Here is a 26,601-nt window from a genome sequence, read left to right on the forward strand (position 1 = left end):
CTTGATCTGTCTTTCTCCAAAAAGACCAAAACTCAGAAATAACCATGGCCCCACGAGCAGTCTTGACCTCCCTCAACCTCTTCAACATCATGAATGAAGAGGCAAATCGTGTATCAGCAATCTTCAACAATGATAGATTGGTGTACTCCTTGTAGATAGTGAGAGCATTTGTATGATTTTGCACAAAGTTACGGATATGTCTTGCATCCTCAATAATGCTTCCAGTCCAAAGCACATCAGAAGCAATGGATTTCAGTGCTAAGTTCAATGAATGGACAATGCAAGGTGTACAAAACACTTGTGGATATTTAGCTTCCACAATCATGCCAGCAGCCTTGCAAACAGGTGCATTATTTGTAATAATTTGCACACAAGAATCAACACCTACATCTTCAATAACTTTAATAAATAACTCACCAATAAATTGTGCATCCTTGTATTCGCCAAGTGTATCCACTGCTTTCATGAAAACTAGACCACTCAAGGAAGACACCATAAAGTTGATGATTGGGTGTCGTGCTGGATCTGTCCATCCATCAGAAACAATGCTAACCCCAGATGTTGGCCATGATGCTACAATAGGCTCAATCATTTTTTGCACCTCTTTTTTGCCTTCGTCAACAATGTGGTTCTCAGCTTCTCTGACCCAGGAGGCACATACCCTGTTGGAGCCCCTTGAGTTAGAACTCGGCACATCTCAATAAATAGAGGTGAGCGTGCAACATTAAATGATATGAAGTTTTGATAGAAGAAGAAGGCAATGGTGAGATCAAGCTCTTCCTGTCTCTCTTTTTGGAAAATCTTGTCCATTGGACCAAGTGCTCTTCTTTTTGTTGCTTGTCCCCCAGTAGAAGTAGAACTCTCAAATGGAAATTTGGTGGTGGCTTTCCTAAAAAATGGAAGGGGGTCTTCATTCTTGGGTTTTCTTGATTTTGAAGCCACATGTTCCATACCAACATTGGACTTCTTTTCCAATTCTTTTCTCTTTTGTAAAGGAACAGCTTTACAAGCTCCAATCCCACAACCCGTAAAGCCAACAAATATGCTTTCACACAGTAATATGTGCTTTTGAAAGAAATGTGACAAAAGTTGCATTTCCATTGCACATTGCCTCCTCCCTTTCCCTTGGTGTTTGTCCCATCCTCTCTTGTGACATATTTCCACAATGGATATTTATCATTGTCTTTAGGTCCTCCTCTTCCCTCAACATTACTTGCAGCAGACTCTGATGATATTGGGGGAGGAGGGGCATCTCCACCCATGACATTCTTGCCCTTCCTTTGCCCCCTAATTGCTGCCTTTGATTGAGCCATGAATACTGTAAAAGAAATGAACAAAACATGCACAAATTTGTAAACAAAAAATCATATACAAATTGCTGTAATAGAATAAGAAATGCAAAAAAATGGAGCTGAAATGCACTTACCTGGTGCTTGAATCTCCTTGCCGAACGCTCTACTCCCTTAACTCCTTGCTCCAAACCCTTCTCCACTTGCCAACAGCTCAAACAACGCTTTCCAAATGATAAACAACGTGGTTGTAATGAACAAATGCGGCCTTTTCATACCCGCGCGGGTCACTTTTCCGCCAAACAAGTCCTGGAAAACAGGACACGATGTCAAAAATCGTGACACGCTGGTGAATTTCGTGACACGCTTGGGATTTGACATGTCATAATCGGATTCGACGTGTCATGTTTTTTGGACACGATTTTTGGGCAAATTGTGTTCGACACGACATATTCGGATTCGTGGACCCTATATAACGAATCCGGTTACTTAGCTCTCAAGTCATCTCCTTTTATACTAAAACATTGAGCACATATGAGTCTTCTTTAGTTGTTGGCCGACCTTGACAAATTGTCTTATAACACAAATAAATTCATAACTCCATGAATACTTATCAGAATCGGATGATCTTTAGATCAATCCTACACCTCTCGATGAGAGGGATCCAAGAAAAATATCAGCTGCCCTAAATAAGATGACCCACGTGGAGTTTGGCCCTAGTTGCCAATTTTAACATACTCATTGTGCAACATGTGATGAATGTTCCTAGTAAAGGAACTTTCACTCTCCATCAAACTCTATTATCTTTGAAGTGGGTAAATGCTTGAAATTGGTAGCTAGGGCATCAATTTTAGGTATCCTAAGAGACGATTTAGCTCATCTTGAGCCTCCTAAGACTCCATATGCCCAAAAGGCAAGGCACTAATCCAAGTCCTTGGTGGTCAAACCTTCTTCTTATCCATAAATTCTCTTTAAAATTTGGTCTGCTTAAGGTAGGGCGGCTAACTAGGGCTTACAGTGAATTGCTTGGTGAGAGATTTTGTGGGAATCTAAGAGCCTCAGCATCAAGCCCAGGGTCTTGACTATGAGACCTCCAAGTTTGGTGGGCATCCACTTAGTTTTCATCCATAAAATTTCAAGCCATGGGAGTTGCTCTATGAGAGAAACCCTAGCTAGTTTTCCTCAACTTGGGGACTTCTTTGAGGGTTGTATGAGCTTTGTACTTGGTGAAGTATATCATAAGAAGCCCTTTCTCCTCATTGCCTTGATTCTTTAAAGTACCTCTATCCACGAAAAATCACAAAACCCTAGATCTCATGCTTCTTTTTCCTAAGTCTCTCTTAGGGAGCGAAGTGTCCTTTGAAGCTTTATATCATAGCTTGAAGCCCTTGAGAAGTCTTAAGTTATCACCTTGCACCTTAAACCCTAGAATACCTATTATAGGTGATCATAATCTTACAAGGACTCCTCCCATCGATGAAAGTCCGTAAAGAGTAGGGGACCTTCGTTGAGGTGATAATGGGTTGAATAATCATGCAGCGTCATATTTCCGGCAGTGTATCTCAATGTATGAGAGATTGTGCCCCAAAGATATCTCAGAAGATCCTTGGCACCAATCTAGTCAGGCTCAACCATATATGAGTTCACCATGCTAACTGCAAAACATATATCCGGACGAGAGTTCACCAAGAACATCAATGCTAGTATGAGTTTGTGAAACTCAAAGGCATTTCCCGAATCAGGTCTGGAATCCATACCACATAACTTCTAAAAATTAAGCTCCATCGAGGTAGTTGCGGGTTTGGAGTTCCCCATTCCAAATTCGGAATCCAACTCCCTCTTACTTCCGCAAATGAGAGGGTTTGCACCTGTCAAAAATAGGTCGTGCTCAGAAGGTGGTGATATGAGAGGTCTATCATCCACAACCTTCGAGCAATGGTTTGGATCGGCTTCACTCCTAGTGAATCTCAACTTCATCAGACAACTATCAATCCTCTCATATTAAGCCCGAGGTGTTTGCTTCAAGCCATAGAGGGCTTTCTTCCACCTGCATACATGAGATTCCCGATCATGAATCTCAAACCCCTCGGGTTGTTCCAAACCTGTGGACCTGCTTCATGAGGGGAATGGTCCCCTTGTAAGATTTTCCTTCGGTACATCTCAAACATGTACCTTCATGCTCTTTTTGAATTCAGGCATCGTGGTCACCATCTAACTCATATCGGGTAGGGCCCCATAATAAGTAGACATTCGGTGCTATAGATGAGATGTGACAACTAACATGGTCCCCAATGGATTTCCTGCAACTTGATACAACCCTGAACCCAAAAGAATCTTTGAAAATTTCATTTTCAAACACGTACCTTTCCATCGATGAACGCCACCCTAAAACCTTTGACTTCCATTACCGAAATGGACACAAGGTTCTTCTTGCAATCAGGTACATAAAAGAGATTCTTGTAAATGAATCGAGTTACCCTCATTCAATTGAGGGGTAACATTCCCTACACCCTTTCTGGGACAGGTGGCATTGACTCCAAGTATAATCCCATGATTGTTTCCATCTCTACCAAAATAGAGAGAGCACCCTTCTGTCCGATGAAGTGCCTTGAAGCACTACAATCAATAAGCCAGATTCCCAAAGAGTTTGAAGGAGCGGGCCAATATAAGATAACGCTTATTTATCTTATCAGAAACAACATTTGATTCTTCATACCTGGGGTTCCTTGCTTTCTTTGAAGAGTCGGCTATTTCCTTGATGACCTGCATTACCTGTCATTCCTTCGATCATTGAAGATGTCGTTGGAATGATTGTTATCATCATCAAGTGATGTGTCCCTACCATTCAGACACTCCTTCACATGATGGTTGAACTTATTACCAACAAGGCGTCTGCCTTTCCTTCCACCCTTAGATTCGGACTTCCCATTGAAGTGAACTTTAGGTAGGCCATTAGAAGTTTCCGCTGCGCCATTCTGATAATATTCTCTGCTTCGACTTCACCCTTGTGAATTTGAAGAGGGATGAGGAATCCATTGAGCCCTTTGTCCTTTCCCAACTATCTTCAGTGATTACTCTTTCACTCTTGCTTGGGCTTTGTCTTCACCTCAGCTCTGATACCATGTTAATTTTAGGTGTGTTCTATGCTTAGAGCAATTTATTTCAATTTTCACAATTAGCTCAATATCTTTTCCAAATTAGAAATCACATCAGCATTAAAGTAAATTGCAGATAGAACATAAACATAGATCACAGAAGACAAGCCAAGACAACACAACACAAGATGTGATGCTAGCCAAGGACAAACCCCAATGTGGGGAAACCCTTGATCAATTTTTCTTATAGGTTCTTCAATAGTTCAACAGAGAGAGAGAGAGTACATTTACAACATAAGTCAACACTTTGACTTATCTAAATAAGAGCATAGATCATCTCTAAGAAGATGATACATGAGATAACTGAACTCAGCTGAAGACATGTTGCTTCAACTGATTCTCCAAGGTAACTCCTTCACCTATCATTGTGCTGCACCTCGTCAGCATGCTACACCTCACCGTGCTGCACCATGCTGCACCCATCATCACTTTGTTGGACCTCATAACCATGCTGCACACATCATACTGTTGCACCTTATGCTGCCACTGTTGTCCCATGTGCCATTGTTGCACCATGATACCACAACTGTCCCATGTGCCATAGCAGCACCATGCTAGCCATCGCTGTCCCATGTGGCACACTGTTGTCCCACTGTTAATGACATTATTGTATGATGCCATCATTGCTATCATGCTGCCCATGCATCTTGCTGTACTATCATACATTCAAACTTCATGTGTCACCTTGCTGTCACATTCCTAGCACTGTTGTCCCACTGTTAGTGACTATTGCTCCTATGATTGCTTGTTGTCCCATTGTAGCCTTGTTGTACCTTGTTGTTGTCCCATTGTGCCTTTGCTGCCACATGTCATTGCTGCTGTCCCAATTGTGCCTTTGCTGCCATATGTCATTGTTGCTATCCCAATTGTGCCTTTGCTGCCACATGTCATTGTTGTTGTCCCAATTGTGCCTTTGCTGCCACATGTCATTGTTGTTGTCCCAATTGTGTTTGTTGTCCCAATGTGTTTGTTGTCCCAATCTTATTGTCGTTATTCCAATGTGTTATCAGCACCATCCTACTGTTGTTATCCCAATGAATATCACAGCTCCCTTCCAACACTTTCGGACCCCTGTTTGCCCTTAAGATAGTCCTGAAATCCACGATGGAATTTCCTTTCTTTGCTGTGGCCTAACTCAGAAGTTATCCTCCTCAACGAGCTCCTTTCTAATGTATTGTGTTGCACAATGGACTGCGGCTAGGGCATCCTTAGGACAACGTCTAGGGCTTCTTTAGGACTACATCTAGGGCATCTTTAGGACTGCGTCTAGGGCTTCTTTAGGACGGCGTCTAGGGCATCTTTAGGACTGCGTCTAGGGCTTCTTTAGGACGGCGTCTAGGGCATCTTTAGGACTGCGTCTAGGGCTTCTTTAGGACAGCGTCTAGGGCATCTTTAGGACTGCGTCTAGGGCAGATTGTTAAGCCTCCTTTCCTCCTGTGTTTTAGGGCTACTTCCTCCTAGATTTCTCTCACACTAATACCCAAGACAAGTGGAGAGAAATCAAGAGAGAAGTGTGTGTAAAATGATTCTCAAGTCATCTCCTTTTATACTAAAACGTTGCGCACATGTGGGTGTTATTTAGTTGTTGGCCGACCTAGACGAATTGTCTTATAACACAAATAAATTCATAACTCCATGAATACTTATCGGAATCGGATGATCTTTAGATCAATCCTACACCTTTCGCTGAGAGGGATCCAAGAAAAATATCAGCTGCCCTAAATAAGATGACCCACATGCAGTTTGGCCCTAGTTGCTAATTTCAACTTACTCATTGTGCAACATGTGATGAATCTTCCTAGTAGAGGAATCCTTTCACTCTCCATCAAACTCTATTATCTTTGAAGTGGGTAAATACTTGAAATTGGTAGCTAGGGCATCAATTTTAGGCATCCTAAGAGACGATTTAGCTCATCTTGAGCCTCCTAAGACTCCATATGCCCAAAGGGCAAGGCACTAATCCAAGTCCTTGGTGGTCAAACCTTCTTCTTATCCATAAATTCTCCTCTTTAAAATTCGGTCCTCTTAAGGTAGGGTGGCTAACTAGGGCTTAGAGTGAATTGCTTGGTGAGAGATTTTGTGGGAATCTAAGAGCCTAAGCATCAAGCCCAAGGTCTTGACTATGAGACCTCCAAGTTTGGTGGGCATCCACTTAGTTTTCGTCCATAAAATTTCAAGCCCTGGGTGTTGCTCTAAGAGGGAAACCCTAGCTAGTTTTCCTCAACTTGGGGACTTCTTTGAGGGGTGAATGAGCTTGGTACTTGGTGAAGTATATCATAAGAAGCCCTTTCTCCTCATTGCCTTGATTCTTTAAAGTACCTCTATCCACGAAAAATCACAAAACCCTAGATCCCATGCTTCTTTTTCCTAAGTCTCTCTTAGGGAGCGAAGTGTCCTTTCAAGCTTTATCTCCTAGCTTGAAGCCTTCCTTGAGAAGTCCTAAGTTATCACCTTGCACCTTAAACCCTAGAATACCTATTATAGGTGATCATAATCTTACAAGGACTCCTCCCATCGGTGAAAGTCCGTAAAGAGTAGGGGACCTTAGTTGAGGCGATAGTGGGACAAATAATTATGCAGCTTCATATTTCCGACAGTGTATCTCAATGTATGAGAGATTTTGCCCCGAAAATATCTCAGAAGATCCTTGGCACCAATCTAGTGAGGCTCAACCATATATGAGTTCACCATGCTAACTGCAAAACATATATCCGGATGGGATTTCACCAAGAAGATCAATGCTAGTATGAGTTTGTGAAACTCAGAGGCATTTCCCAAATCAGGTCCGATATCCATTCCACGTAACTTCTAAAAATTAAGCTCCATCGAGATAGTCGCGGGTTTGCAGTTAACCATTCCAAATCCGGAATCCAACTCCCTCTTACTTCTGCAAATGAGAGGATCTGCACCTGTCAGAAATAGGTCGTCCTCAGAAGGTGCCAGTATGAGAGGTCTATCATCCACAACCTTCGAGCAATGGTTTGGATCGGCTTCACTCCTAGTGAATCTCAACTTCATCAGACAGCGATCAATCTTCTCATATTAAGCCCGGGGTGTTTACTTCAAGCCATAGAGGGCTTTCTTCCACCTGCATACATGAGATTCCTGATCATGAATCTCAAACCCCTCAAGTTGTTCCAAACTTGTGGACCTGCTTCATGAGGGGAATGGTCCCCTTGTAAGATTTTCCTTCGGTACATCTCAGACATGTACCTTCATGCTCTTTTTGAATTCAGGCATACTTATCACCAACTAACTCACATCAGGTAGGGCCCCATAATAAGTAAACCTATGGTGCTATAGATGAGATGTGACAGCTGACATGGTCCCCAATGGACTTCCTACAACTTGATACAACCCTGAACTCAAAAGCATCTTTGAAAATTTCATTTTCAAACACGTACCTTTCCATCGATGAACGTCGCCCTGAAACCTTTGACTTCCATTGCTGAAATGGACACCAAGTTCTTCTTGCGATCAGGTACATAAAAGAGATTCTTATAAATGAATCGAGTTACCCTCATTCAATTGAGGGGTAACATTCCCTACACCCTTTCTGGGATAGGTGGCATTGACTCCAAGTATAATCCCACGATTGTTTCCATCTCTACCAAATTAGAGAGAGCACCCTTCTATCCGATGAAGTGCCTTGAAGCACTATAATCAATAAGCCAAATTCCCAAAGAGTCTGAAGGAGAGGGCCAATATAAGATAACGCTTCTTTATCTTATTAGAAACAACATTTGATTCTTCATACCTGGGGTTCCTTGCTTTCTTTGAAGAGTCAGTTATTTCCTTGATGACCTGCATTACCTGTCATTCCTTCGATCATTGAAGATGTCCTTGGAATGATTGTTATCATCATCAAGTGATGTGTCCCTACCATTCGGACACTCCTTCGCATGATGGCTGAACTTATTACAAACAAGGCATCTGCCTTTCCTTCCACCCTTAGATTCGGACTTCCCATTGAAGTGATCTTTAGGTAGGCCATCAGAAGTTTTTGTTGCACCATTCTGATAATATTCTCTGCTTTGACTTCACCCTTGGTGAATTTGAAGAGAGATGAGGAATCCATTGAGCCTTTTGTCCTTTCCCAACTGTCTTCGATGATTACTCTTTCACTCTTGCTTAGGCTTTGTCTTCACCTCAACTCTGATACCATGTTAATTTTAGGTGTGTTCTATGCTTAGAGCAATTTATTTCAATTTTCACAGTTAGCTCAATATCTTTTCCAAATTAGCAATCACATCAGCATTAAAGTAAATTGCAGATAGAACATAAACATAGATCACAGAAGACAAGCCAAGACAAGAGGACACAAGATGTGGTGCTAGCCAGGGACAAACCCCAATGTGGGGAAACCCTTGATCAATTCTTCTTATATGTTCTTCAATAGTTCAGCAGAGAGAGAGAAAGTACATTTACAACATAAGTCAACACTTTGACATATCTAAATAAGAGCATAGATCATCTCTAAGAAGATGATACATGAGATAGCTAAACTCAGTTGAAGACATGTTGCTTCAACTGATTCTCCAAGGTGACTCCTTCACCTATCATTGTGTTGCACCTCGTCATCATGTTGCACCTCACCGTGCTGCACCATGCTGCACCCATCATCACTATGTTGGACCTCATAACCATGCTGCACACATCATACTGCTGCACCTTATGCTACCACTGTTGTCCCATGTGCCATTGTTGCACCATGCTACCACAGTTGTCCCATGTGCCATAGCAGCACCATGCTAGCCATTGCTGTCCCATGTGGCATACTGTTGTCCCACTGTTAGTGACATTGTTGTACCATGCCATCATTGCTATCATGTTGCCCATGCATCTTGTTGCACTATCATGCATTCAAACTTCATGTGTCACCTTGCTGTCACATTCCTAGCACTGTTGTCCCACTGTTAGTGACTACTGCTCCTATGATTGCTTGTTGTCCCATTGTAGCCTTGTTGTACCTTGTTGCTGTCCCATTGTGCCTTTGCTGCCACATGTCATTGTTGTTGTCCCAATTGTGCCTTTGCTGCCACATGTCATTGTTGTTGTCCCAATTGTGCCTTTGTTGCCACATGTCATTGTTGTTGTCCCAATTGTGCTTGTTGTTCCAATGTGTTTGTTGTCCCAATCTTATTGTCGTTGTTCCAATGTGTTAGCAACACCATCCTATTGCTGCTATCCCAATGAATATCACAGCTCCCTTCCAACACTTTCGGACCCCTGTTTGCCCTTAAGATAGTCCTGAAATCCACGTTGGAATTTCCTTTCTTTGTTGCGGCCTAACTCAGAAGTTATCCTCCTGAACGAGCTCCTTTTTGCTGTATTGTGTGTTGCACAATGGACTGTGGCTGGGCATCCTTAGGACTGCATCTAGGGCTTCCTTAAGATTGCGTCTAGGGCTGCTTTAGGGTCGGACAGTGTCTAGGGCATCTTTAGGACTGCATCTAGGGCTTCTTTAGGACTGCGTCTAAGGCTTCGCGTCTAGGGCTTCTTTAGGACAGCGTCTAAGGCATCTTTAGGACTGCATCTAGGGCTTCTTTAGGACAGCGTCTAAGGCATCTTTAGGACTGCGTCTAGGGCTTCTTTAGGACAGCATCTAGGGCATATTTAAGACTGCGTCTAGGGCATCTGTAGGACAACATCTAGGGCATCTTTAGGACTGCGTCTAGGGCTTCTTTAGGACAGCGTCTAGGGCATCTTTAGGACTTCGTCTAGGGCAAATTGTTAAGCCTCCTTTCCTACTGCGTTTTAGGGCTACTTCCTCCTAGATTTCTCTCACACTAAAACCCAAGACAAGTGGAGAGAAATCAAGAGAGAAGTGTGTGTGAAATGACTCTCAAGTCATCTCTTTTTATACTAAAACGTTGAGCACATGTGGGTGTTATTTAGTTGCTAGCCAACCTTGACGAATTTTCTTATAACAAAAATAAATTCATAACTCCATGAACACTTATCGGAATCAGATGATCTTTAGATCAATCCTACACCTCTCGATAAGAGGGATCCAAGAAAAATATCAGTTGCCCTAAATAAGATGACCCACATGGATTTTGGCCCTAGTTGCCAATTTTAACATACTCATTTCCAACATGTGATGAATGTTCCTAGTAGAGGAATCCTTTCACTATCCAACAAACTCTATTATCTTTGAATTGGGTAAAAGCTTGAAATTGGTAGCTAGGGCATCAATTTTAGGCATTCTAAGAGATGATTTAGCTCACCTTGAACCTCCTAAGACTCCATATGCCCAAAGGGCAACGCACTAATCCAAGTCCTTGGTGGTCAAACCTTCTTCTTATCCATAAATTCTCCTCTTTAAAATTCAATCCTCTTAAGGTAGGGCGGCTAACTAGGGCTTAGAGTGAACGGCTTGGTGAGAGATTTTGTGGGAATCTAAGAGCCTAAGCATCAAGCCCAGGGTATTGACTATGATACCTCCAAGTTTGGTGGGCATCCACTTAGAAAATCGTCCATAAAATTTCAAGCCCTAGGTGTTTCTCTAAGAGGGAAACCCTAGCTAGTTTTCCTCAACTTGGGGACTTCTTTGAGAGTTGTATGAGCTTGGTACTTGGTGTAGTATATCATAAGAAGCCCTTTCTCCTCATTGCCTTGATTCTTTAAAGTACCTCTATCCACGAAAAATCACAAAACCCTAGATCTCATGCTTCTTTTTCCTAAGTCTCTCTTAGGGAGCAAAGTGTCCTTTGAAGCTTTATATCATAACTTGAAGCCTTCCTTGAGAAGTCTTAAGTTATCACCTTGCACCTTAAACCCTAGAATAGTTATTATAGGTGATCATAATCTTACAAGGACTCCTCCCATCAGTGAAAGTCCGTAAAGAGTAGGGAACCTTAGTTGAGGTGATATTGGTCATTGTCCCATTGTTAGCACTTAGTCTAGCTCTTTGTCTTCTAGGGTTTCCCTCTTCAAGACCTGCTAGATTTTGTGGTAGCAAGAACTTTAAAATTTAAAGAAATGCCTCAAGACACAATTGCACTAAGTTGCAGATTGGTTGATAGAATAAATTATAAGGAAATGGTTCAATGGATAAGCAAAAAGATTTGTGAAAGGTTTTCTACATAAAGTAAATATTAATTTTAAAGTAATCTTTAAATATATGACAAATATGAATTCAATTAGAATGGTGTTAGCCATTGCATCTCAATTTAGATGGACCACACTCCAAACGGATGTACAATTCCTCTTTTACATGAGGATTTGGGAGATGAAGTGTACATCCCCAGGACTTTATGCAGAGGGAGACAAAGTATACAGTGTGAAAGTGGAAGGCCACATCATATAGTTAAAACATGCTCCTAAAGCTTCTATGCAAAAAAGAGATCAGCACTTTTGTACATAGCGATCAATGGTGATGATTACATCGTGATCATGGTAGTGTAAATTGATTGTCTCGTCATTGTAAGTAACAACAAACAGAGGATTAAGAAACTAAAAGATGAGTTGCATAAAGCCTTTGAATGACAGGTTTAAACCTACTCCATGTTGTTTTAAGAGTGAAAGTAAGGAAACTGGATTATGTCTTCATGTCCCAGATTAAGTACGTACAAGAGATCAAATGGTTTAATATGGTCTATTGTGAGTCAATCACAACTCTAACTGAAATAGGAATCAAGTTATTCACTCATGCAGATTCGAACCCAGAGAATGAAACATTATATAGGCAGTTAGCTGATAGGGAGTTTGAAACCTTGATCCATCTTACTATTACCGATAACATATTGCAGTTATGCAGTTGGGACTCTTTCACAGTTTATGGCAAGTCCTAAAGATATTCACGAAAAATACAGAATGAATTTTAAAGCATGTGAAGGGTGCATTGCATTATGGATTTGAATACCTCCAAAGTGATGACTTCAAGTTGATTGGGCACCTAAATTCAGAGTGACTGAGTTGCTCGCACGAAAGAATATATAACACAAATTACTCATTCACCGTGTGGTTTAGGAGTAGCTTCATCGAATCAGTAAAATCTTTAAGCAAGTTGTGTACCTACCACAGAATCTTATATGTAATTTGACTCTATGTACCCGAGCTATTTTGTATCTAAGCTCATAGTTTTGTAACAATGTTTTGGTCTTATCATTTAGATATTATAATTCAATGACTGTAAAAGGCCATTGTTTTGTAACAAGGACCTAGTTACTTTTATTAGTAACTTAAGATTTCAGCTAGGTATTCTATATCTTTGTATAAAATTATAGATAGGGGCCTTGACTCTCTTTTGCAATTCTTATCACTTCATCAATACAACCGATAAACTACATTGGAGAGCTCTTCCTCCATGGAACTGCAGGTGCCTTCAACTTTCTGTGCTTTGCTATTATTTGAAGCTTTACCTCTATTATATTTCTTGCTTTTGATTTCAACTTTCAAGTCGTCTAATAGTACCATTTTGGAGATAGGCGCGTTGCGTCTACAGAAGAAGAGTGGAAATCAACTGGCATTGCAACATGTTAAACAATATCCTTCAGGAGAGCCCTCGATCATATGAACCTTCAAGAAACTCAAGATATGCCCCTTTATTGTGACTGGCTTATTCAACTTACAAAGAACCAGTGTTCGATACCAGAACCAAAGTTCAAACTACGAAGTCAGACAGCAGGTACCAGAACAAAGAAATTGAAGTGTCATATTGCACAACTGAAAATCAGCTAGCATCAGTATCCACAGAAACACTAAGCAAGGCCGAGATTCACATGCTCACAGGAATATTTGGTGTAAAGGAAAATAAAATGGTCGTTATGGTGGGGTGTTAGAATTAATACAAATTTTTGAAAAACTAAGTAAGACAGTTCCAGTAATCAAGCGTACCCTGTCAAATTGCACTGAACAAAGACGGACAGCGCTGCTATTCCGAGGGCCATAGCTAGCATTGCTCGGCAGCGCGCCTCCGGATCGCTGGCGATGTCCACAAAATCGAGCCAGCTGTTGTCTCCGGATGGAGTCCCGTGACCTCCGCCGCTCAGGAAGTCGGCGATACGATCTTCCAGCCGATGATAAAACTGTTCCGCTCCCTGCTTAGTGTTCTCGCATTCGGAGACAACTGTGCCGTCAAAAACGAGACGAGCAGGCTCGGAATGCAGAGCTTCAATGTACTCTCCCTTTTCAATATGGTCTACGAGAGTTTTTATAGATTTAAGCCAATAATCCCCGGCTGCTTCACCACAATAATCCTCTGCTCCGCAAGGGAGTGTGCGGTAGTTGGCCAGAGAGCATCGCAGTAGACGTAGCTCGAAGAGTTTGAGCATCCTGTCGACCTTTCTCTTCGCCTCTTCCATTTCCTGTGTCATTCACTTGGGGTTTCAGACGGATGTAGGGAGCCGATTCATTTATAAATAGATACTATATATTCCATCTACGTGGGCATATCCTCTTGTGTTCTTTCTCGCCGCGATTCGAGTCTGCCGGTTAAAATTTCTACTAGAGGATTCGAGTCTGCCGTCTAAAAATTTCTGCAAGAGGATTCGAGTCTCCCGTATTAAAATTTTCAGTCTCCCGTTTTAAAATTTTCAAATTTTCCCTTTTGTTGTTTTAAGGACCCTAAATACACGTCTTCAAAAAACTATGATAAATTAAAATCTTGCCCTCAAAAAACTATGATAAATTAAAATCTTGCCCACAAAAAACACCGAGTAGACAATCCATCCAAGTGAAATGCCCAACAATATATGATTGCCCCTATGAAACGAATGATGAAATGAAAGGTGTGTACATAACTAGCCTATGAAAAGTGTGTATATAACGGTGTAGACAATACATCCAAGTGAAATGCCCATAAGGACAACAATATATGATTGCCCCTATGAAACGAGTGATGAAATGAAAAGTGTGTATATAACTAGCTTTGGTGTTGAGTTAATAGGAGAAGTGGGAAATATGGAAGACAATAATCAAGTCAAATATATGTGGGAAATATGGAAGACAATAATCAAGTCAAATATATGGACAATAAAATACAAGTGAAATTTGAGTTTCTATATATCTTCTAAAAAGTGTAACAGGAAGTTAAATTTAAGAAGAAAATTACACAAATATAAATGTTTCAAAGTAATGGCAATCTTTGCATGCACAAGTTACATAAGAGAGGAGTTTAAAAAAAATGGTGTTTTTTCAAATGGCATTAAATAAATTTTGAACACGGAAATTACGAGGTATATATTAGCTAAAGATATCACTGACACGACACTTGGGAGAAACGACTTTTATCAGTAAGTTATTGTGAAGATGAGAAAAAAAATGAATTACAAATAGAATTTTTGTATCAATAAATGTTGTGAAAGTACTTGTGAAAAGCTCTATGGTCGGGACAATTGAGTCAAACATGCCTTTTAAGAAAGCTTACATTAGCATCTTTGTGAAAAGGTCGTTGGATGAATATACCATTTATATGCAACAGTGTTTTGCAAAAGGATTGATATATTGGTTGAGATGGCTCTTCTGAAATCCACAAATGTTTCATCATCTTTAACAAGTAGGAAATGAGGCACCTACTCAATTAAATTGATCTCCAAGCATCATGGTGCCCACTATTCTATTTTGTACTCTTAGTTTGAAGAAACAATTTTGTGGCATAGCTCCTTATGTCATTTATGTTGTCTGCAAGAATTTTTGAGATACAATAAGCAATTCTTGATACATATATTTCTGTACTTCAATATAATGAAAAGCTTTGCAATATTTTGAGTATGTGTGGTGTTCCTTGTTCATGGAAACATAATATTCACAACAAAATGCATAAAAATATTGTGTGAAAAGAAAATTAACAAATTTGGAATTTGGAAATAATAGTAGAAACCATACCTATATTAATATTTAGAAACCATATGTCTATTAATATTTGGAAGTATGCAATTATATTTGACATTTGAGCTTCAATAGCTCAAAAAATAAAGTTTTTTTTCGAAAATGTTGTTCGTACTCACTGTGAATCAAAATGTAGTTTCGTTGATTATGAAACTCTTCTACAACATTAATGATTTACCTTAGGAAGAGTTTCCTAGTAGACATTAGGAACTTCAATTTCAGAAGAATGTGTTCATTTATGGATTTTGCAAGTTTAAAGATCTAAGTTATACAATCTGTTTGGTAAAGCAATTTTTTGCTTGTTTGATCTGAAAGGACATTCTAAGGTACTCTTGGAATTGGCAACCACGATTTTCTCCCTCGCACATTGCTCCTATGACCAATGCCATCTATTATGGTTTTAGCTCCTTCAGCATACCAAAATTCTTTGTGGTCAATGTTATCCAGAGACTCCTTCAAGTCTCAAACATCAGAAATAGTAAGATGTTATTAAAAATAAACTTACAAAAAGAGAATTGTCATGATTGTGAGACAAATCAAGTAGCAAAGAACAAAAATAGTTACGTTCTTACAATCAATATTGCATCGAACTTTCTAAATGTTGGAAGATTCATGTGGATGTCAGAAAGAGGCTTGGGTGTCATAATCTAAAGAAAATAGAAGACTTGTTAGTCTAGAATACAATGTCATGAGCTTTTCACAAACTTTTCGTAAGGCAAAGAAGTGAACCAAGGAATTACCATTTGTCAACTAGTGTGACAATGTTGATAATTGGTTTGGAACATGTTGTTGCTTATTTGGAGGAAATTAACTTCTACAGATAAATACATCAACTCATGACTTTCCAACTAAATGCAACACGAAGGATGGTATTTTGGTTGAGAGAAAATAATTTTTGAATAGGGAAAAGTGGAAATGTCTTTCAAGTCATGATGTTATGAAAACGTTAGCAATTTGCATGATGGTAGAGGGAATGGTGTAGTGAAATTAAAGAAGAAAGAAAATTATAATAATAACCATGTCCATGTTTTAGGCTCTTTGCTTGGGCTAACTAAGATGGAAAAGGCTAATCCCATCCATGATCAGGAATTGGAAACTATGGTATGTGCTAAGGAAAATGGAATGGGTATTCCAGCATTTGAATTTTCTGGCCTCTCTCCTATTGAAACAAGTTTGTTTGGGAATTGTTGATGACCCAAATTTTCAACCTTTAGAGGAGGAATTTATTAGAATTCTAACACCAAGAGATCATGTACAGAATCATAGGGAGGATTATATTATTGTTGATTCTGATTTGCTACCAAGTTCCCACAACAACTTTAGTAGCATTAACAATTTAGAGAATGCTTCTCTTCGATAACTTCAAATCGGTATAGAACCTCAAAAAGAAAGGACAAATATAGTAGCTTTTATCTTGGAAATGGGTTCATGGTGGGATATCTTGATGTTTCAAATACTATAGAATGGATTGTAGTACGGTGTTCTTCATGTTTGTCCTTGATTGGATCATATGCCAATGTTAAAGGCAAACCTTTGTCAACATGTGAAAGCATTCAATTTTTCAAATGCCATATAACAAGTGAAGTAGCTGGTGAACCCAATTATGTTTTCAGGAAACATAATGTTCAAAGGATTTTTGTATCAGGCTAGTGCAAAGGATGAGTCATCATACTGGACAGTGATATGCAAGTTAAACTCAAAAAAATTACAATGTTGCAAGTGGTCCTTTTAAATATAAATGCATGGTTTTGTAGTGGCAATTGTTGAGAAAGGACCTTCCACTTAAAAATGCTACATGGATGACAACTTCAGACATATCAAAGCATGGTAGCAACATTGATGAACTCATAGACAAGAACCCATGAAGAAGTCTTTTGTTCCTTGGTATTCTAATGCAGGTGCATCATGCATCATTAATACATGTTTGTTTGTTGTTTTGTCATAAGTAGGAGTATTTTTGGGTACATACACATGTAGAGGGATTTGTATAAATTCATTATGCACCCATAACCTCCTCCATCTCATATAATGAACCAATGGATTAAAATTTACTTGTTTAGCATGTATTTAGGGGTGTTAGAGTGCACCTAGGATTTGGTTTTCATTTCTCTAATAATCGAAGATCTCAACAAATCAATTGGGTTCGAGTTATCTTCCTCATGGTGTGTAAAACGAGTTGTAAGCATTTTTTATTACAAGAGGGAATGCAAATGGGTTTAGAACGAGATAGTGGATGTGTTCAATTTTTGCAAGCGATGTTGCACATTTGAAATTTCTTGTTTTGGTTTTTTGTTTTTCTCTTCACTTCACTATTATTGTACTTTGAATTGGTTGAATAATCATTCTAACAAAGAATTGCTAATGTGAAATTTCCAAATAATTAGAATAGTTAGAATAACATGTAATGTTAGAATAGCATGTATATGGAAGGTAATATTATATGGATGGTAATGTTAATAATCATTCTAACAAAAAATTGTATATGTTATTCTTAATTATTCTAACATTGAGTTCTTATGGGTTATGGAAGGTGTTACTAACAATTTGGCTCAATTTTTACCATGATGATCACTGTAACAAGATAAACCAATATTTAAAACTTGCGGAAATAGATATAAATGTAATTCCTAAAGCCAACATAAAGAGAACTCTTCTAATGATGTAAAACACTTCATCACACTTCATCGTTTAAGTTCATATACAACATGGTTTTGAAGATGAATTGATATTAGTATGGTTGATTTCTACTAACACCAGTACACCACATGATTGTGAGTTAGTTTTCTATGTATATTTTTATAGGTATCCTTCATGAATAAGATATATAACATGACTGTGAGTTAGTTTTCTATGTATATTTTTATAGGTTTCCATCATGAATAAGATATATATATATATATATATATATCTTATTCATGATGGATAGCTATAAAAATATACATAGAAAACTAACTCACAATCATGTGGTATATATATATATATATATATATATATAACCCACTTGTTATACCTTGTAGTTATTTGTATATAAGCAATGCATAAGTACATTTTTAACACATTATATACATGCATTATGTGTATACATATATATGAGATTCGAGGTTACATAAGAATGTATGGTCATTACACATACATGTATATATTTAACAATGATATACCAAACACATATGAATCAATCTAGGAGCAACCAACCTTCTTTTCCATTACCCTTTTATATATGTGTGTGTTAGTTTACCTTTGGTTGTCAAATTGATCCAATGCCCTATTCGTTTCGGTATATATAGGGCATTGAATCAATTTGACAACCAAAGGTAAACTGATACATACCTCAATTAGCTATCATACCCATAAATGTGTTAACTACATGTTACCAACCTAATGTGTGTTGAAAATGCAACAAGGAAAGCCTAATTTAATTTCGTCCTTGAATTAAATTAGGAATAAAATTGTAATTCCTCATCACAAGACAACTAGTACGAGTTAACTAAGTTAAATTGACTTAGTTGGCTCAGTTAATTCGAGTTGAGGGTCTAACTTGAGTCATATACAGTGTCTCCTACATTATAGAAGCCCTCGTTGAGTTTATTTTGAGTTGTAATTAATTAATTCGGTTTAATGGAGTTAAAGTCAGTTAAACTAGTTCCAAATGATGGAGGAACTAGTAGGAGGTCAAATATTGGGGTGTTGCTTCATGTGTTCAACCAGTTAACTAATGATTCACTTGTAAATAACTCATGCATGTAAGATCTGAGAGTTACCCAGTTGAGATTGGAGTTCAAGGACAATGTACTATCAGTTGTATAATCATCTTAATTGTACAAGTAGTATATGCATTCAGAGGAAGGCATATGAGGATTGCACAATTCATATTGAGGAGTTTACCTAATTAATAGGGAGTTAATTCCCAAGGAAACAACGCAAGGAAATAGGGACTTGGGCAAGCCAAAATTTGGTTAAGTATTGGCCTGGGCTTGTCTAGGAAGCAGTGAGACAGATAGAGATAGTGCAGAGGTTACTCAGGCTTGAGAAAAGCATTGTAATCTTCTCATATTTTCTGACTAATGCAATATACAAATAACAGGGGTTTTTAATTGTGGCTTTACCCAGAAATCATTGTGTAATGTGTTGATTGAATTCTTTCTCTTGCATGCTTCATTATTTCGCGATCGTTTAATTGTTTTCACTGAGGAGTAGAGTATATTCAAGTCTATTGTTTTACTAAATTAAAATTAGCAATGTGAATCTACAAGGAATTTCTACATGGTGTCGTAACATAAATCACTCTCGAAAAGGAAAATATGACTTTGTCTTTTACAGGTGAAATCGAATTTGCAGTATCATTATAGAGAGTCAGCAGGATGTCGTTCTACGAATTGAGACTTGAATATGCCCTTGAGGGTAGTTTGAACTATATTGCTTGGAAGGACAGGATGGAAGTAGTGTTGGAAGACAATGGACTGAAGGAATTCATAGAAATATTTATTCTTAAGCCTCCAACAATTGATGCTCAAGATCTGGCAGAGTGGAGGAAATGTGTTGCAAAGGTGAGAAGGATCATACTAGAAGGAGTTCGAGGTCGTATTGTCTCGAACCTCCATGAGAAGGAAACACCATATGCAATGTGTAAGGCCTTGACAAACCTGTTTCAGAACAATAGCGACCACAGGAAGTTCGCACTGAAGAACGAGCTTCGGAAAATCAAGATGGAGAAGGGTGACACAATACCATAATACTTAATCAAGTTCACCCAATGTTGGGATGAGCATGGGAGTGTTGGTATTACAGTTGTTGAAGATGATCTCGTCAGCCTATCACTTCTAGGCCTTCCCAAGAGCTAGCACAACTACTAGGATTTAGTAAATGGGAGGGAGAAGCTACCAGAGGAATCGTTTGTTGTCCGACTTGGTGCAAGAAGAGATAATGCGGAGCACTAGAGATGGAACCTCATCCAAGCATGATGAGGAGGAGAACTATGCCTTAGATGGAAAGGCAAAGAAAGGGAAAGGAAAGAAATCATAATCTAAAGGATATTCCAGTCAGGGCAGCAAGAAGAAGGACTTGTCGAAGATTAAATGTTTTCATTGTCATGAGCTGGGACACTATGCCACAAATTGTCTGCACAAGAAGGTCGGCAACAAGGCAGCAAGTGAAGCTCTTGCTTCATACTTCAAGTTGGATTTCACCCTCATTTCTTGCATGGTGACATCGATGATGGGTAGTGTGTGGTATTTGGATAGTGGAGTGGAGCCTCATTCCATATGACCAACAATACATAATTCTTCAATGACTTGGAGGAGAAGGACCTCCAGATGCACATCGAAATGGGAGATGATAGAAGGTATAGCACAACCAATATCGGTATTGTTACTTTTCAGAGGGAGTTTGGTTCTCCTCTCACATTAAAAGATGTCATGTATGTTTCGGGTTTGAAGAATAATTTGGTTTCAGTTGCTATGTTGGAGGTTCATGGCTATGATGTGATATTTAACAAAGGAAAGGCTTTCCTTCATCACATAACCTCAGGACAAGTGAAGCGAATCACGGTTCATGTGAAGAACCTCTACAAATTGGATGTAGAATATTGTGCTGCTTTGAGCTCAAAACCATATAAGGTGTAGAGCCAAGACATCGATGAATTGTGGCATATAAGATTGGGCCACTTGCACCACAGAGCTTTGAATATCATGTAGTAGATTTTTACAGGACTTCCCAAGGGTGCACTAGAGCAGAGAGATATATGCAAAGGGTGTACATTGGGGAAGTACACCAAATCCACCTTTCATGATAAGGACAATCAAGCACAAGCAATCCTTGAAAGAGTTCACTCAGATGTGTGTGGACCGTTCTTGATAGCCTCCACGACCAAGCATAGGTATTATGTAATATTTGTAGATGATTTCTCACGTAAGTGATGGATTTTCTTCATGCAAAAGAAAGATCATACGTTCTCTAATTTTTGTGAATTTAAAGCACTTGTTGAGAAAGACACTGGCAGGAAAGTGAAGGCTCTCATGAGCGATAATGGTGGAGAATATGTATCGAATGAATTCAAGAACTTATGTGCATCAAAATGCATTCGACAGGAGTTAATAACACCCCATAACCCACAACAAAATGGGGTGGCTGAAAGGAAGAATATAAGTATTGTGGGAGTTGCACGGGCGATGTTACATGATCAGGGCCTACCGTTGCACTTGTGGGCTGAAGCATGCAACACAATTGTATATGTGCAGAACAGGAGTCCTCATCGGATTCTCGAGATGAGTACACCAGAAGAAGATTTTTAAGGTAAGAAACCAGATGTGGCACACTTCGGGATCTTTGGTTTATCAATTTATTGTCATGTTACCAAGGATGCAAGGAAAAAGCTAGAGCCAACAGTTGAGTTGGGCATATTTGTGGGGTACACTAATACACCTCACAACTATCGGGTGTACCTTCCATCTCACAGGATGATAGTGGTTCATAGAGATGTGAAGTTCGATGAAGAGAAGGCCATGAGATGTTCCCTTGAGAGGGAGCTTCAGTTGCATGCAGATGAGGAGATTTTAGCTTTAAAGGAAGAACCTCAGGATGATGTGGAGCAGCCACATGCAGAGGAGTAGAGAGTGGAAGCACCCACTCATGTAGAGACTTCCATAGATGGAAGGAAGTGCACCAAAGAGGTTGACAAATTGATGCATGATGCTAGAGAAAATGTGGAACGTTAGAGAAAATGTGGGAGCGCCCACATCACAACATAGGCAGAGGAGGTCACCAGATCAGTACACTAGCTACATGGCTATGATAAGCGAGAGTGTAGAGATTGAGTCATCCTCATTCGAGGAAGCAGTGCAAAAACCAATATGGGTTGAAGCCATGGTAGATAAGTATGACTCCATTATCAGAAACAATGTTTGGGAAGTGGTCCCAAGGCCAGCAGACAAGTCAGTGGTGAGTTCCATATGGCTTTACAAGGTAAAGCAAGTAGTAGAGGGGAGTGTGGAGAAATACAAGGCCAAATTTGTGGCTAGAAGGTTCTCTCAGGTGGAGGGAATTGATTACGAGGAGACCATTGCTCCAGTAGCAAGATACTCTTCAATCATATCTATTCTAACACTTTCAATGCATATGGGATGGAAGATACATCAAATGGATGTGAAGACAACATTCCTAAATGGAGTGATTGAGGAAGAGGTGTACATTAAGCATCCGAAAGGATTTGAGACCTTTAATAGAGTGTCGGATGTGTGCAGACTCAAGCAAACGTTGTATGTATTGAAATAAGCACCTTGTGCTTGGTACACCAGGATTGACAGTTATTTCACCAGGTCGGGCTTCACCAAAAGTGAAGCAAATACGAACCTTTACCATATTGTGGTTGAAGGTAAATTATTAATTATAGTATTATATGTCAATGATTTAATTTCAGCAGGGGATGAGAAGCTAGTCAAATCTTGCAAAGAGGATATTACAAGAGAATTCGAGATGAAGGACCTGAGGTTCATGCATTATTTCGTTGGTATGGAAGTATGGCAAGGAGATTAGGAATTGTTTGTCTCTCAGGGAAAGTATGCCAACGAGATATTGAATAAGTTCCACATGGAGAGCAGCAAACCCATGGAGACTCCTCTAGCAAGGAATTAGAGGAAGGAAGATGCTACTTCAGGAGAAGTAGTGGAGGCTACTATTTACAGGCATCTTCTGTGTTCACTTATGTATTTGGTGAACACATGACTGAACATATGTTTTGCAGTTAACCAGCATAGTCAAGCAATGGTTAAGCCAACCAAACTCTATTGGAAGGAAGCTAAACATGTGATGAGATACCTTAGAGGCACCACTCAGTTTGGTCTTTGGTATAGACGGACAAAGGGAGTGACTCTTCAAGGCTTCACAGATGTAGATTGGGCAAGAAGTCCATGCGACATGAAGAGCACATCAGGAGGAATCTTCAGTATTGGGTTAGCAACAGTTTCTTGGTACAACAGGAAGCAGAGATCAGTTGCACTTAGTTCAGCAAAAGCAGAGTACATGGCTACTAGTCAAGCAACTTGTGAACCTATATGGATGAGGAAGATCCTTATTGGATTATTTGGTCAGCAAATGGATCCTATAGTGATTTACTGTGACAATCATAGTTGTATCAAACCCTCTGAGAATCCAGCTTTTCATGATCGGTCCAATCATATCAACATCTGGTATCACCATCTATGAGATTGTGTGTAGAGAAAAATCATGTTGATGGAGTACATTCCCACAGAGGAACAAAATGCATACATCTTGACTAAGGCACTGTCAAGAGGCAAATTTGAGTTCCAAAGAGGCAGGATTGGGGTATTTGATAATCCCTTACTTGTTGAGAGGGAGTGTTCAAAATGCAACAATAAAATCCTAATTTATTTTTTTCCTTGAATTAAATTAGGAATAAAATTGTAATTCCACATCCCAAGACAACTTGTACGAGTTAACTAAGTTAAATTGACTTAGTTGGCTTAGTTAATTCGAGTTGAGGGTCTAACTTAAGTCATGTAGAGTGTCTCCTACATTATAGGAGCCATGGTTGAGTTTATTTTGAGTTGTAATTAATTAATTCAGTTTAAATGAGTTAAAGTCAATTAAACTAGTTCCAACTGATGGAGGAACTAGTGGGAGGCCAAACAGTGGGTTGTTGCTTCACGTGTTCAACCAGTTAACTAATTATTCACTCATAAATAACTCATGCATGTCAGATTTGAGAGTTACCCAATTGAGATTGGAGTTCAAGGACAGTGTACTATCAGTTGTATAATCATCTGAATTGTATAGGTGGTGCATGCAGTCAGAGGAAGGCCTATGAGGATTGCGCAATTCATATTGAGGAATTTCCCTAATTAATAGGGGGTTAATTCCCAAGGAAACAATGCAAGGAAATAGGGACTTGGGCAAGCCAAAATTTGGTCTGGGCTTGTCTAGGAAGTAGTGAGACAGATAGAGATAATGCAAAGGTTGCTCGGGCTTGAGCAAAGCATTGTAATCTTCTCATATTTTATGACTAATGCAATATACAGATAGCAGGGATTTTTAGTTGTGGCTTTCCCTAGGAAATCATTGTGTAATGTGTTGATTGAATTCTTTCTCTTGTATGCTTCGTGATTTTGCAATCGTTTAATTGTTTCCATTGATGAGTAGAGTAGATTCAAGTCTATTGTTTTAGGAAATTATAATTAGTAGTTTGAATCTACAAGGAATTTCTACAATATGCCATATATAACAAGTAAAGGCCAATGTAAATGGTTTTACTTTATACCATATGAACAAAATATGGACTTAGTTTTATGCATAAAAGATGGTATTAACCTTATATATATGTTTTACTTTTACTTTATATATTTCCTATTTCTTTTATAAATTTCGTCTTTCATTTAATATATAACATAGCTATGGTAAATATCACTGGTAAGAAAGTAACACTTTTCAAATTAAGTTATAGCATACTATGAGTCTAAATAAAGCAACTCAATATCTATCTATCTATCTATCTATCCATCCATCCATCCATCCATCCGTCCGTCCGTCCATCCATCCATCCATCAGTGCATAATCCATATACATACCAACAATTCTAAACAATAACCCACATCATCAATTATAATATTTACACTTCTCCACCTCCTCATGATCAATTTTTATCATAAACACAAATATAAAGAAATTAATGGAATTCATTGTGACAGTTTCCTCAACATATATTCCATGTTAAAGCTTAGTGCAAAGCACATGTCTTATGAATATACATTCGTAAATGATATAACATACCTATAGGTACACCAAGAGAATCAAAGAATCATTTAATTAATATAACCAAACATTTATTGGGCAGCCAAATTGACGTGAGGCCATTTTCATGGCTTAACAAAAGACTTGAGAATCGTGTGGTCTAAACAAATTTTACTAAAGGCTTGAAGGTTACAATGGGTTTGAGCATATTTAACTAAGTCCATTTGGAAAAAGCTTACAACCCAATGAAAGTTGTCATCTGATCCAAGTTAAATATAAGCAAAGGGGAAGTCAAGCAAAGTTCCTGAACAACAAGTCTACCCAACTATATCTAAAACCAGTTAATGCTATTCCTTGCCATTGTTTTCTAGAATTAAATTTTAGTTTAATGTGTTAATGTGAAATTTCCCAATGAGAAGACAATAGATAATGGAATATATCATTGATTCCTCACAATGTGAACAATGAATATGAGAATGTATATGGTGACAAATCCATCCAATTTAAATAATCCTACCCATTATTCAGTTTGAACATCAAAACCCCATGTTCATTATATTTGAGGATATAACCGTATGGTCAGAATTGCATGTGCCACTAGAGTGCTTGACTACATTAGCATGATCGAAAAGACACAAATTATTCCCTTGGCTCTAACTTGATTATCTACACTTGGTGCATATAAGGAAAAATTATACAAACCTAAAGTGCTTCAAGGTTTTCCGAGATGTTGAAATAAAAAAGCAAACAATAAGCCGTGGCGAATTAAGTATTATAGAAACTGAAATATACAATCTTCTAAATTCAACATTCATATTTCTACCTATAAAGTATTAATACTCAATTATCTATAAATATGAATTGTCAAACATGATAATCTTGGTCAGAGGAAAGGGCATAACTAATATTTCATACTTGTATGATTTATATATGAGAAAAAATTAAGATTTAATGAAATTCAAATATCTTTTTCACTATAATAAGCACTTTATATACCTCGAACAATGTACAGGAATTTCAATATGCAATGATATGTGGCATTGTTTTGTCAGTTGGAAAGCATGCCACCTGCTCGAACCTTGCTCTACGTGGCACACCAATAAGCAAGTGGCAAGAAAAAGAAACCAAGTTTGAAGCTATAGAAGCTTTGCTTCTTCCATGGAAGAAAAATGCAGAGGAGAAGAAGTACTTAATATTTCTTCACATTTGACGCTTTGATGCTCTCATAAATCCTGAAATTATCATAGTATTATTTGCATTTGCAGGGAAATTTTAGGCCTCAAATTTTGTGGAGTATTGAACGAGTTGGTGAACTAGTTTTGTTTGTTCAAGGTAAGAATTGTAATCAACTTCAGTTTGTGTGTTACAAATGAATGACTGGTTCTTTCCTTTTCAAAATTTTGTAACAAGAAATTTATTCAGTTTTTTATGTAGTGGAATTTATTAAGTAGGAAAGCCTTTACAATCTCTAGACAAGCTTCTTTAGCTAAAATGCATGAAATATATAAATTTATGGTTTTATTAATCCTTTCCTAGATGAATGTTGTGTCTGAATAATATGAGGATTTGTCAAGCTCATTGTTCCT

The 26,601-nt window shown here is 38.6% G+C and overlaps 1 protein-coding gene across 3 annotated transcripts in view; it reads right to left on the reverse strand.

Moving 5' to 3' along the window:
* Positions 1-13,957, reverse strand: part of LOC149218635 (uncharacterized) — a 339,705-nt gene extending 325,748 nt beyond the window's left edge. Inside the window, exon 1 of one of the 3 annotated variants that reach the window (XM_089384105.1) lies at positions 13,286-13,957. In XM_089384105.1, the coding sequence (XP_089240231.1) occupies positions 13,286-13,764 (479 nt within the window). In that variant the 5' untranslated portion in view covers positions 13,765-13,957. The remainder of the gene's footprint in view (positions 1-13,285) is intronic. The other 2 variants (XM_089384106.1, XM_089384104.1) reach the window with 2 other exon arrangements.
* Positions 13,958-26,601: the final 12,644 nt, after the last annotated feature.

Source organism: Pinus tabuliformis, chromosome Q, assembly GCF_031772625.1.
Source record: "Pinus tabuliformis cultivar Carrire ecotype Pingquan chromosome Q, CPIR1, whole genome shotgun sequence".
Taxonomy (NCBI): Eukaryota; Viridiplantae; Streptophyta; class Pinopsida; order Pinales; family Pinaceae; genus Pinus; species Pinus tabuliformis.